The sequence below is a fragment of the Dermacentor variabilis genome, chromosome 9 (genome assembly GCF_050947875.1).
Source record: "Dermacentor variabilis isolate Ectoservices chromosome 9, ASM5094787v1, whole genome shotgun sequence".
NCBI classification, from domain to species: Eukaryota; Metazoa; Arthropoda; class Arachnida; order Ixodida; family Ixodidae; genus Dermacentor; species Dermacentor variabilis.
In genome coordinates, this window is record NC_134576.1 from 111,944,586 (window position 1) to 111,958,695 (window position 14,110).

At 46.7% G+C, this 14,110-nt stretch overlaps 1 protein-coding gene across 1 annotated transcript in view; it reads right to left on the minus strand.

Moving 5' to 3' along the window:
• LOC142558496 (uncharacterized) overlaps positions 1-14,110 on the minus strand; it is a 264,295-nt gene that overhangs the window by 36,703 nt on the left and 213,482 nt on the right. The window contains exons 3-6 of the mRNA XM_075670624.1: positions 10,534-10,778; positions 6,697-6,857; positions 2,813-3,091; positions 1,164-1,601 (exon numbers count right to left, since the gene is read on the minus strand). Coding sequence (XP_075526739.1) covers positions 1,164-1,601; positions 2,813-3,091; positions 6,697-6,857; positions 10,534-10,778 — 1,123 coding nt within the window. The remainder of the gene's footprint in view (positions 1-1,163; positions 1,602-2,812; positions 3,092-6,696; positions 6,858-10,533; positions 10,779-14,110) is intronic.

Genomic DNA, 14,110 nt, shown 5'->3' on the forward strand with positions numbered 1-14,110 from the left:
TATCAGCTATGTACGGCAGCCGGGCTTCCCTCTCGTGCAAGTGCCTCAGAGACGCGTGACGCACCGGTACCTGCTCACGCTGGATAGATGATGTGCATGACCAACGCCGGCTAGATAGCAGGCCTGTGCACTCTGCCTTATGAGTTCACGCTTCTTGGACGTAAATTTCCATTTCCAAGCCCGCGGTGACGAAAGCGGTGACATGAAAATCACCGCGGCTTACTCGGGAGCATCTCTCCATTACATTCTATGGCAGTCGGGTAAAGTTGCATGACGTCATGGATCAAAGGACGCAGGCCTTGTGCCATCTAGGAGGCGTTTGCCAAAACACAACGTCTATGCTGCCTTTCCGGCTTCCGCGATTACTCCTCCCGTATGCAACCGGCAAAAGCGTAGCCTTTAAGATCTACATCGGTTACTCAGAACGAGCCACCACTGAGGCGCGGATTTCGAGGCCACCTATCAATTTTGCGCTCTTTACCAGCATTTGTGGCACAACGCAAAGGCTACTCACCTATGGTGCAGAAACCTGGAGGCTTACGAAAAAGGTTCCACTTAAATTGAGGACGACGCAACGAGCTATGGAAAGTAGAATGATGGGTGTAACGTTGCGGGGATAAGAAAAGAGCAGATTGGGTGAGGGAACAAACGCGAGTTAATGACATCTTAGTTGAAATCAAGAAAAAGAAATGGGGGGCATGGGCAGGGCATGTAATGAGGAGGGAAGATAACCGGTGGTCATTAAGGGTTGCGGACTGGATTCCAAGAGAACGGAAGTGTAGCAGGGGGCGGCCGGAAGTAAGGCGGACGGATGAGATTAAGAAGTTACAGGGACAACATGGCCACAATTAGCACATGACCGGGGTAGTTGGAGAAGTATGGCAGAGGCATTTGCCCTGCAGTGGGCGTAGCCATGATGATGATGATGATGATGATGATGCTAAGCTGCCGGGCTTCTCTGCTTGAAAAAACCGTGGGATTGCGGCCTCGAAGGCGCGGGATGCTGAAGAGAATTGAAGTTTTTTTTTATTTTCATTCAAGAGCGGGCTAAAAGAGGCTAGGTAAACAAGCACAAATGCGTCTGAAGTAGCCTAGGAAGCTATTCGCATTGACAAATGACTTCTAGGAGACCAGACTACGCAGCCACCGAACACGGCACTCACCCGCGTATCCTGGCAGACACTGGCAGCTGAACTTAACGTCCGACTCGTTCAGGCAGCGGGCGCCGTGCAGGCACGGGGACGAGAAGCACGGGTCGTACTGGTGGCACGTCTTGCCGTAGTAGCCGTCCACGCAGAGGCAGGTGAACGTGTGCGACGCGTTGGACTGGCACAAGCCCCCGTGGAGGCAGGCGGAGGGCTTGAGCAGGCACGGGTCGAAGTCGGAGCAGTTTCGTCCCGAGAAGCCCGTGAAGCAGTCGCAGCGGTACTCGCCGTGACTGGTGTTGACGCAGGTGCCGAACGTCTTGCACGGGTTCTCGGAGCACGGGTCGAAGTGCTCGCACGCCTCGCCGTAGAAGCCTGGGTCGCACACGCATCGGTAACCGGGTAGTTCTTCTGTGGCCTCGCACAAGCCGTGCTTGCAGACGTTCAGCAGACAGTCTGCGATTCGAGGTAGGAAGCACGCAAGAGCACGGAGACAGAGAATTAGAAACGGACTGAGGCTATTGAGACGGCCATGTACATTTCTGGTAATCACTGAAGAGAAAGCTATAATCCACAACGGAGCCCGTTTCTCTAGGCTCAATAGTACGAGTAGCAAATTGGTAATGGCAAAATACTGAAAAATTGTGGCAACACAAATATTCGTACTAAATATCGCCAGCGGTAAACCTGGGACAAATTTCCGTGGAAATTATGTGTGGTAACCATGCGACAGATGTCTACTACATGAATGTGTCTGCCCTTTCACTGGCATTCATTGAGAAGTAAAGTACAGTTACTGTCGTTCTTTGCGTTTCAACTGTGATGCTTGCCAGTAGTTAAACACATCTTTCGGGCAGTGAAGCGATTTACGTTAACAACTACTTCATTCTGTTTTGTAATGGTCAACGAATGAAAAATACACGCCGGTTCTGATTATGCATACCATAAGATTTAGATTGAATTTTGGCCGTCACAGTAACTGCGGTCGAGTTCTAGATATTTCGAATCGTTTCTTCATATCTGTCGTGTTCCGAAAAGAGCGGGTAGAAATTAGGCAAATGAGGCTAATAACATTGTCGTAACAAAAATTGTACGTTACGACCATTAAGATCAAAACAGGAACCCCACAGACTGTTAGGAACCACGATGCCAAGTTCTGACAAATGAACGTGTCACACTTATCATTCACCTCCTGAATTAACACCTGTATGCAGGCGGCGCCCCAGGGCCCGTATTCACAAAACGTTCTCGCGCTAAAAGCGTTCGTGCCAGCCAAAACTGACGTAGGACGATCAGCCAACGAAAGACAGCGCTTTCGAACGTTGTGAATTCGGCCCCACATTCCGTCACGTAGTTTCAGCAGTTTTAGTGCGAAATCTAGTGTCACGGTTGACTGTGTTTTAGAACCTTAAAACGGGAACCTTCGAATCCATGGGGCGGAAATTCCAGAACGAACGACCATTTGAACAACAGTCATGCTCGGCAAGTATACTGAGAAGCTGGCAGCGTGACAGGCCAAGATTGCTGGGTCAATACATCGAAAGTAAAGCCGTTTGCGGTTTACGGCGGGTTCCATAGCCCGGAAGCATTGGCATGGAGCGTACACCGCCGCGAATCAACAAATCAATCAATAAATAACGAATCGGCATCGACCTATACACACTCACAGTCGATGCGGGTCGCGAATCTGTCGACGGGACTGCCAATGCCCTCCTCTCGGCCGTTCCAGGCGTGCACACGGTACTCGTAGTCGGTCCAGGGCCTCAAGCCGTGCACGGGAACGCACTTGTCGGTGGCACCCGTGGTCACGTTGACGTACGAGGTGACGTTCTCGGACGCCGCCCGGTACTTGACCACGTAGCCGGACACGTTGCCGTACAGGGGTCGCTGCCAGCAGATGCGCACGCTCGTCTCGTTCACAACGACGGCGCGGGCGTTCTGGGGGTCTGCAATGACCAATAGCGAGTGTCCGGGGGTGCAAGGGGGAGGGGGACGAGAAACGCACATCGTCTAACGCTCCCAGTAAAACATCAGATGGGGTGATAAACGTAGAGAGACTAAAAGCAATGATGGGGGAGGTTATGCAGAGTTAGTTTCTGGTTTTGTTATACCCTGTCCTGCGCCCCGACTCGGGCTGCGAAAGGCGTCGCACGGTCATGCGCAGTGCCGACGTCCCGCTATTACATTCGACGCCGCACAGTCTCAATTTGTCACACAGCCCGCTATCTATCAAATAGCGCATAGCAGCGCCTTTACATTAGCGACTCATACTAATAATGTCCCTGTAGGCCAGTGTCCAAGAACTTTACTTGGGGGTGGTGAAACGCGCGGATAAAACAGGGAACCTTTAACACATGCAAGGAGCGTCGGCGGTATTCTCCGGATGCTGAAAAACAGGGGAGTGGAGAAGGGGTGACATGTTTTCCTCGCCAAAGAGTCGTGGCAATGGCGGTTATAAAATGCGTTATGATACACACAAAATGCCCTTGGACTGCCCAATTTTTCCCAGTAAACGTTCTTTTTTTTTTTTCTGTAGGCGTGCCCGGGTACGATATGTTTGTGTGCTCGCATCTATGTACTCGCGTCTGTGCGTAAGCCGTGTGCTATGCGCATGAATGTTCGTATGTGTAGTTGCAGATATGTATAGGCGTGAGTTCGCGCGTCATGCGTGCGTACGTATGTGCGTATTCATATGTGTCTATATAGGCGTGTGTGTGTGTGTGTGTGTGTGTGTGTGTGTGTGTGTGTGTGTGTGTGTGTGTGTGTGTGTGTGTGTGTGTGTGTGTGTGTGTGTGTGTGTGTGTGTGTGTGTGTGTGTGTGTGTGTGTGTGTGTGTGTGTGTGTGTGTGTGTGTCTGCACGTGTGTGCGCCTTCTATGTGCGCGTTTGCGCAGCCACGGACACGAACAGTGCCCGCTTGAGTTGGTACACCTCGCTCGTGTGCCCCAGCGAGAGCAGCCCTTGCGGGTCGGCGGTGGGGAGGGAGGAGGGATGCCTTTCCTGTCACTCCCTTTACCAAACACGGCTGCGCCGTCGAGAGACCTAAAATGCCTCTCGAGAGTAGAGCGGCGATGCCGAAAGACTAGGCGTAGGTGTACAGCGATGCTAGTGAAAAGGTGTACACAGCGCAGAGGACGCGAGAGAGAGATAGAAAAATGAAAAAAGTACAGCGGCGTCAGCAGCGGCTGACTCGGCAAACAAGCAGGAGTCGACGCCTCACAGAAGCAGCCTAGCGAAAGGCGCCGCGTAGTTCCACAGGGCTGCGACGCGCTATAGTTTCTTGTTTACTCTCTTTTTTTTTTATATCCGATGCTCTCAGTCGCTGTTCTTTCAGCAGCTTTTCTGCTTGAGCGACACTTATTTCGACGCAGAAGCCGTCGGACCTGCTGTTTGCACTCCTCTCGCAACATCTCCGAGTACCTCAATTTTTTTTTGTGGCTCATGATATTACGTTTATCTATATTATCTTTTCCTGACCGTTTTTTTTTGTTTGCTCGTAGCTTCCAGCTTGTCCCTCCTGCAAGTTTCTCGTTTTCATTATTCCGCAAAGTTTAGTGTTGGCAAGAAGTTCGTATTTCTATGACGGGCATGCGCGTTTCCCCTATAGCCTATTTCTTCGTGGAGAACCTCCGCGCTGAAGCACGTCATTCAGTTATCATATTAAAGCCAGAACTACGTGACGCTAATGCGACGGCTGATAATACCGCACGACGCAAATAATCCGATGCTTTAGTTTTACCCGTTTTCCTGTTTATCCTATTCGCCGTCGTGTATTCGCGATGCTATAGTGCAGTAATCTGTGTGTGTGTGTGTGTGTGTGTATATATATATATATATATATATATATATATATATATATATATATATATATACCGTGGAAATCATAGTGCAACGCACGCGTAATGCGGTGGTTGTGGGTTCGTTTCCCATCGGCGACAAGCGACCTTTGTTTCCACGATTCTTATGATAACAGAATTCTTCGATTATTGCGCGTCAACCATGCTGCCATTTCAATATCTATCATTTTTTTCTGGTCCCCAGACACTCAGAAGTTATTTTTGTTGTATCGTCTCGCTCCTGGCGATGTTCTCGGGGGTATTTTTGGAGGTTTACATAAATTGAAACGTCAGACATCGCGAGCCTTCTAAACCTGACATGCCAGAAATCTTCGGCATATCTTGTTAGTTTGGTCTATTGTTGGCGTCATGTAGTCTCAATCCTCTAGAATTCATTTCTTTATTTTTTGTGTGTCATTGTGTTCTTTACGCCGTGCATTTTGTGGATTGCAGAGTGAGGCTCTTGTTTCATTTCTCCAGAGTGATATGTCTGCATACATTTACGTCACGCGCAAAGTAATCGGTTTGGTATGTGCTGCAGTGCCGCAAGTATTTCTGGAAAGAAGCACGCCTAGTCATGCCTTCACATTGCGATTCGATTCACTTCAATTAAGTTAGTATGTCGCGTGTTACTGAGCTTCGACCAATACTGCGTGGCACTTTTGAAAGTTATGTCATACACGAATGTTCTGTAATGCCGGAAGCAACATTATTAATCATCAATTAGAAAAAGGCGCCTCGTAGAGTACCGCACAAAGAGGCGCGGGTCAATCTTCATGAACAACGCTGGTCACCGCCGTACAATGCGAAACCATCCGCAGAACACAAGGGACTGTGTTCCAAATGCGCGAAAAGAACATACTGTGAACACACGGTTTTCGCGCCGCCTTATTTGCGTGCTAACTAGTAGCCTCAGCCTTTCTGCCATTATACTTTGCGAGAAGAAGCAGTGCAGTGAGGGTGACCTCAATACTAGCTTCCACGCATTCAACTTCATGCATGTATATGCGACAAGTTATCGTGCCTCTGTGTTCGCGCAGTCCGTTGTTTGTCTAAGTCTGCAGCGCATTGTAGCAACTGTAGGGATGTCTCCAACTCCAGTTTGTTTGCATTCGAGATCACGTATGCATGCATGACGATTCAATCATTAGTCTGCGTGTGGTGCTCTTCGTTACTTTTCCTAAGCAGCAGTTTCAAACAGCAGCTGTATAGAGACGTCCCGAATTTTAGTTTGCGTGCAGTGGTTAGTGTGTGCTTGTGGTCGTGCCTTTGCTCTAACACGCATTAACCGGCAGGTGGTAGCACATTATTAAACCGTTTCTTATCTCGGAAGTTGTGACGCATGCACTGATTGCGAAATGTCGCATCTTACGAATCTTAAGTAACGCAGCGCAAATGAATACGCAGATAGAAGGACCGAGGCAACGGGACAGTTGCGGGTGAAGTTTAGAGCGCGCGGAAAGGACGCAGAAAGACGTGGTACGCACATGCGCTGTACTTGCGTGTCCTCGTACGCACACGCGCTGTCTTTCTGTGTCCTTGTCTTTTCGCGCGCTATATGAACTTCGCCACGTCAGACCAACAGGCCCAAAAAACGCTGAGTCACAGTTGTTGGATTGTTCGCATTGCGTCACTTAAGACGAAGCTGCAGCGAATCGCGCAAATGCCGGTTCTGTCGGGATATTTTTTTTTGCTGCCCGGTTGTCGGGCGCTCACCGGATATGGTCTTGACTAGGATTTCGACCCGGGCCCTGTCTTCTCTCATGGGCGAGCCGCCGTCTTCGGCGACGACGGTGAAGGCGATCATGGCGTCCGCCGCGTCGGACAGGCTTCGATTAAGCGTCACTTCACCGGTGATGCCGTCCAGCGTGAGGTACCTGGCGAGAAAGAGAGGAAGCGCGCTCAAAAGTCAAGCGCCTGTTCTGGTAGAAAAACGTGGGCACCCGCCGCTTTCGATCATAACCTTCTCTTACTGAGCGCAATGTCGAGGCTTCAACTTTCAGTGTATCGTGAAATATTAACATCAACAGTAATAATAAGTTACAGTAATTAAGATCTACGTGCGTTTTACAGAGCCAGAGGCGGTGAAAATCAACACTGAGCCCGCCACTAGGGCGTTTCTGATAATCGCATTGCAGCTTTGTGTCGCTAAACCATTCATTCATTCATTCATTCATTCATTCATTCATTCATTCATTCATTCATTCATTCATTCATTCATTGCCCATACGGAGATAACAAAAAAGTAATGAAAAGGGGCAACCATTTCACAACTTAGGCGAATGAGCCATCCTTTGCATAATTACTCAATTCATTCATTTGCTGTGACGATAACTAGACACGCTAAAACAACAAAAGCCGAATTTGAAAAGAAGCGAGGAAGCTTCATTAGCTGTAGAATCTGCACAAGGCACACGCGAGTATTCGGTGGTTCCGTTTGCTTTGTTGTCTGAGCGCACGAGATGGGCTAGTAGACCATGCTCTAGTGAAACGCCCTCGACCTACGCGAGAGGCAGCGGCTCGGCGCAAAGCAAACACCCAGTTGTGTGGGCCGCCATCGCGTGTTCGTGTCCCAGCATGTTTTAAGAAGATTTAAGACGGCGAACTTTGAAGTAGTTGAGGCGATGGAGTGGTGGAGGCAGCATGTCGCCTCGCCCGTAATGTGCGCACCGGTTGTTTGAAGGTCGCGGCGGCCCAGTTTAAGGAGAAGTCTCCATATGAGCGGTTTTTTTTTTCCTTTTTTATTTGTTCTTTTCACCATTACCCACCAACTTAAAATGTGACCTCTAAGGCCGCCAATCAAACCTGTGATCTATTGCACTACAACCAGAACCCTACGAATCTTGAAATATAGTAAAGTACGACTGTGAAAGGAAGAAAAAGAAGTATTAAAACTTGGTGAGAAATCTTATAGTCGTCCTTGATATATCAAGGCGGACGCACACTGGAGCCAATGAAGGCCTTTCTCATCCGCGATGTGGCAGCAGTGCGTTCATGACCTCAGAGAACTTCCAGTCAGCCATTTTCAAGAGTCCAGTTAGCCAAGAAAAAAAAAGAAGTATTTTGCCGCATAGTATATTGTAGGCACATATTCTTGATGCTTTCAGATATAAAGAACGTTCGTCATGCGACGAACTCATGTGTAGGACTCTTCTTTGTTGCACTTAACAATACAATTCATTGTCAAACGCTGCAACTCCCCAACAAAGCTGATGCCAGCTGGAGGGTCCTGTAAGTTTATAGGCTATTGTAACTTGCGTTGCTTCTGAGGGCTTAACCAGAAGAAATCGGGACATTACTTCGTAAGCATGAAAAGGGTCGTCCTTGATATAGCAAGGTGGACGCACAACGGAACCAAAGAATGAATGCTCTTTATTACAGAGCGCGCGCCCTTATATAGCTTTTGCCAAAACGCTGGCGGCGTTTCCGAGCCTCTAGCGGCGCTTCTGAGACGCTGCTGGTGCGATGACACCACAGTCCTACTACTAGGACTCTTCAGTGTTTATTTATTCCCGCCAAATAGTTTTGATACGCTGTGTCCGATAATTCAAAACTCAGATTTAAGATTGAGAGATTTATTGCAAAGTCGGGGGTATAATCTTTCTATACGCTCCAGCGAGATTTCCGTTCTGGATAATTCAGCGAACCAATTAGAATTTGTTAATTGCTATGCTAATGAATTTTTTACTCAACTAACATTCATAGTTCTTTTTTTCTTGTGCGAAAGTAATTGGCATAGTCATAAATAAACGTGAAACAATTCGTTTTCCTTTTCTTGATGTGAAACACTCTAGGGCATTCATTAAACGCTTAAAGAACATGACTGGCGTTTCTATTGTAGAGGCGCCAAAACGGGCAGTCTCAGAAATGTTCACGGAGCTTAGTCATAATAATATTCCTGTACCAGCGGTGAAATGTCGGTTCCTTTTTTTATATATAAATTGGTTCCACGAAAGGGTGACATTGCTGCGTGGAGACCCAAAGAACTGAGCCAGTCAAAAGCATTTGCTCAAGAATGATAAAACAAAATATGCTCACAAATGCATTTGTGTTACTTGAAATCAGTGTTGCAGTTAGCTGCGCACCCCCACACTGAGAAATTGTAAAAATATTGGTGTTGGCCGGAAACTTGGGCATGTTGCGATGAAATCGTGAGATGTGCTTTAGAAATATGAAACAGCAAAACGCCCTAGCCCGTTACGTAACTTAGGCTGACGGAATGCTTGACGAATTGGTTTCCCGTAATGACCCGCACACATAAAAAGGGCATTCCTGGTCTCTGCATGCGTAGGCTTCAAACTAATCATGCGGCGCCCGCATCTTGAAGGGGCTGAAATGCGAAAGACACCCATGTACAGTGCACGGGGTGCACGTTAAAGAACCTCAGGTGGTAAAAAATAACGCGGTGTCCCATCACTACGGCGTACCACATAATCGCATCGTGGTTTTTTTCGCACGTAAAAACTCCAGAATTTAATTTTTTTTTTCAGCTGATATCTCTTGCTGGCTTGTCATTGGGCGTCAACCACATGTTCGCGTATCAGGTGTATAGTACACGTACGATTTCTTTCGATAAACCTCACTTTGTTAGTCTCAGCTCGTTGAGTTCCGTCGCTATTGCAGTTGGTTTTTCTAAGTAAAATTATTTAAATTCCGGAGTTTCGCAGACCGATAACAACCACGATTTGATGACGAGGGACGCCGTAGTTGGGGACTCCGGATTAATCTTGAACCACCTGAGGTGTTCTTTAAAGTTCGCCCAATGAACGGTGCACGAAGGTTCTTATTTATTTATTTATTTATTTATTTATTTATTTATTTATTTATTTATTTATTTATTGCATTGCACCAGCATCTAAATGCGTCCGCCGAGTCTGGGAGTCGAGCGCGTGACCTTAGGATAGCAGCGAAATCCTGGACCGCTAAGAAACAACGGCGGATTGTAGTTTGTCTTCATTCCAGTTCCAGGGAATAAACCGAGAGTGGCGAGAAAGAAAAAAGGAATGCTAGCTCAACTTAACTAGCCGCTTAACTAGCTTCGTCACCCCATCCACTGGGACGGTGTCGGTGCGCAATATGAAACGTCATGCATAACAACCGCTGCACATTCTGGTTATACGAGAAACTGTGAAACGATATCCACTGTTCAAAGCAATGCAATATTGTTTTCTTTTTTTTATAATGAAACGAAATTAAAACAATGTGTTTCAGTGAGTAGAAAACACGTTAAACCATAAATATACATGTACAGACAAAAAGAAAAGAATAAATAGAAGAGAAGAATAAAGCGCAGAACAAAAAAAAAAAACAAGGTACTCAAATATGCACTACGGAAACCAGATTTACAACGTTTCACATGCACTACAAGAGGCCTTAGTAAAAGAACCCTTAAATCATAGATGCTATTTGCAGTAACAAAAAGAAATAACAATAATCGCGTGTATTTCTGTCGCGCAATTTTTTTTTTTTTTGCTGCCGCGTGAGCCACCATCATAGAACAAGGTTTAGGAGACAAAAAAAGGATGCAGTTAACTGACGTATATTCTCTCTTACTTGAGTGCCCTCGTAGACTCCGGTCCGGCGTCGAGGCGGTAGTAGACCTCGGCGTTGTACGGCACCGGGTCCGCGTCGTGGGCGCGCACCTGGAGTACCCGGTACCCGGGCCGGGTGCGGGTCTGGTGCACCTCGGCGCGGTACACCGGGTGCTCGAACCGGGGCGGGTACTGGTTGGGCACGGTCACCTCGATCTGCATCGTCTTCACCTCGGTCACACCCTGGCTCACCGCGGCCACGATCACCTGAGTTTGGTTGCGCGTTTATTCCCACCGCAGTCGTTTCACGTTTATTTGGAGTCACAGAGGGAGAACAGAAATACCGTGTTGCAGAAGTCAGAGATTAAAAAAAAAAGAAAGTAAATAAATGACGGAACCGCTGTTCAAGCCGCTCCACGCACCAAGGTAAGGCAGCTACGGGTCGGCATTCTAAAATGCCACACATCTTGAACTCGAATGAAAGAACCAGTCAAAAATACAAAGGACAAGAGGAGAGGTTCACACCACAACGACTGGACTATCAACGGAGGTTTATTAGAATCGGTGTAGTCCCAGCAAGGCCAGCAGAGCATGCGCAACTGCAGCTGCAACGCAACTGCAACTGCAACTGACGTTTATTCTAATAAACCTCAGTTGATAGTCCAGTCGTTGTGGTGCGAACCTTTCCTCTTGTCCTTTGTATTTTTGACTGGTTTTTTTCATTCAAGTATGTACCAACTGGCCCAGATTTCAACCCTTCTGCAAAACACATCTTGAAAGTTGGCGTCATTGGCATGTTATAGGATGTAACAAAAAATTAAACATGGTGGGAAATTCAAAATCAGTAAGACATAAATGCACGATGACGAGAAGGTTTAAACTCGGTGCGGCAATGAATGAAAAAAGGCGACTTTTCTTTTTTTCTTTGGGGCGGCGGGGGGCGGGGGGGGGGGGGGGCTCTATAACCTGTACACAGGAATACGATAGCAGCACTGCTTTAAAAATAACCCACTAGGTACATCATTTCATTCCACCGTCTATAATTAGCTATGTGTGGAAACGCATGTATAAGCAATTTCTGAATTGGAAAGTTTGCTCTGGGGCGTAAAACGCGTGAAGCTTGTTCTGTTGAATAAAGTCCATCGTTTTTAAGCCTCATTTTCGTCTGCACAGGAAATGAGCCGGGATGACGAAATAAAAAAAAATGTTAAAGAAAGAAACATTTCAAGCTTCAAAAAGGCAGAAGAAACTTTCTTTTTTTCTCGCAGAAATCATAAAGTGGAGGGAGTGCATTCAGCAATGCGGGATTCCATTTCCTGTTATTTTACACGTACGTTATCAAAATACGGTCATGCATACTAGGTCACATCGCTACAAACAACAAGAAAGACAAATAAAGCGGCTCGCTACAATGCTAGCTTAAAGCTATTTGACGAGACAAAAGCTTAAGACCCCCCGCCACTACTTCCACTAATAACGCAAAACTCCATCCAGCTAAAATTTACAACACCTGGAGCTGTCGTTTCCTTACGCGTGCAAAATTAAATGTTTTATCTCCACTGTAGCTCACTTTTGAACACGTATACTCTTATTACCCTCACAACATCTAGGCACACCGACGGCTTTTACGGGCGCCTCCTGCCTACACTGTTGTGTACGCGCGCGTCAACAGCGACATCTTGTTCTAGGCTTACGCGCGATGCCGCTGACAGCGACATGCTGCCGGCAAAGAGGGTTTCTGCCTTCGGCTGAACTCCGCCCTTTGTAACGTCAACGCAAGACCTCAAAGTCAGCTGCGCTCCGTTCGACCAAAGTAAAGGTCTTGAGCGAAGACGCGTGAGTTCTGACATCGCGAAAACTGGAACGCCCTGTCACGGGAACGCTGCAGGGAGTTCAGCCAGGAGAAGGTCGTTTAGAAGGGCACTCGACTTGGCGGTCAACCGGGGCACAACTTTTCAGATACGCGAAAGAAAAAAAGAAAAGAAAGACCCTGGCCTTAATCCTCATTCTCCAAATTTGTGTCGAACGCAGAAACGCTTACTTAAAGTGACAGTCTTTCTGATACACGATAAATTTGTACACTGAAAAGTGAAACTGGAACTTCACCGACCCTTGAAAGCACTCATTTTATTAAGAGCTAAACCAAGAGAAAAAGAAAAAGACAAGCGTTGAGAATTTTAGGGGCATTCGATTAGCGAAATCTAGGAATCGAATTAAGACAATGTTTTTTTTTTACCCTTTCACAAACCTTCGTCCTCCTTACGGGCTTCTGCAGAAGTGATTTGGTTTCAGTCGTCTGAATCATCGTTACAATGGTTTGCAATGAATCAACGGGAAAGTACGTCACCAAACACTGGCAAAGTGTTGCGTTCGTTGAAGGCGAGAAGCGTGGTGCCACAGAACCGTTTCTACATGGTCACTAAAGGATGCCAGCATGGCGCGACAAGCTAAATCAGAATTACCTTGGCTAAACTGAGGCCATGAAAATTGGTATATAGTGTCCCTAAAAGCGAGTGCATCTCAGTGACTGGCAAATTATTGAGCATAAATTAATTTTCCGCAAGTTTGCTCATGAACTGCCCCCTCTGCACAACAAGCTTCATTTTTCCCCACAAGAATGATTCAGAACAGCCCTCACTGGGACCGTTTTATGGCCCTCGGAACTCGAATAAGTGCTGTTGTCTCTTATATTCGAGGAGGAAACAAGATTTTGCAATTTAGAATAGTGAATTCTCGAATAGAAAAACGAAGTCAACTTGATTCGCATTAAAAAGTTCGATTATGAATCACATTGAATTGGAATCCCAAAAATGTAAAACTTTTAAATTGCATATTTCCGCAAGACAACACGTGTTAGAGCATATAAAACTGGCATTATGTACACACTGAGCTTGGCTTAAGAAGGCGCCATTTATAAGTTCAATAATCCATTTGCAGTAATATGTTTAAATTAAGTAATACCCGTAAACTACGAGTCAGTGCCTGAGAATCGTTTACTTTATATACATTACGTGGCGATGTTTACAGCATCGATCGTGACCTCTGATTTTCTTGTAAAGTTACTGAGTTGTAAACATAATGATACTAAATATAATACTGAAGCTCCCCTACTTCCGCCAACCTTGCAGAACATTTATTCACAACGAAAGCTGCTGCTTGGAATAGTAAGTTCAAACTCAATTTTTAGAAGACAGGGTTTTTTAGCCCACTGCAGAAGGAATTGGCGTTTCTGGGATCTGGGTATCTTGTAACCGCTTACGGAAAGAAGCGGTTGGTAATGTGACTCGTAGATGCCGTTTGAATATGACAACGGTATTAAATGATAGCTCGTCGTGCAGAGAGCACGCGCCCGTAGTCAGAAACTGAGGATATAATAAAAGAAAACGAGTGTAGGTAACAGTGAACGGGACGGAAAGTGAGTCTCTGTGTCGCTGTCACCCTCTGCCATGCCACCACCACGTGCAATCCAAGTGACACGCCCTCCGCCCTATGGTGCGGAGAGTCCGGTATTCTTGAAATCCGGAGTATACTCGGGACTCGATGGCAACCAAATGTCAGTGAGACGCCTTGCACTGGGAGCTCAAGGAAAGGCTACGAAT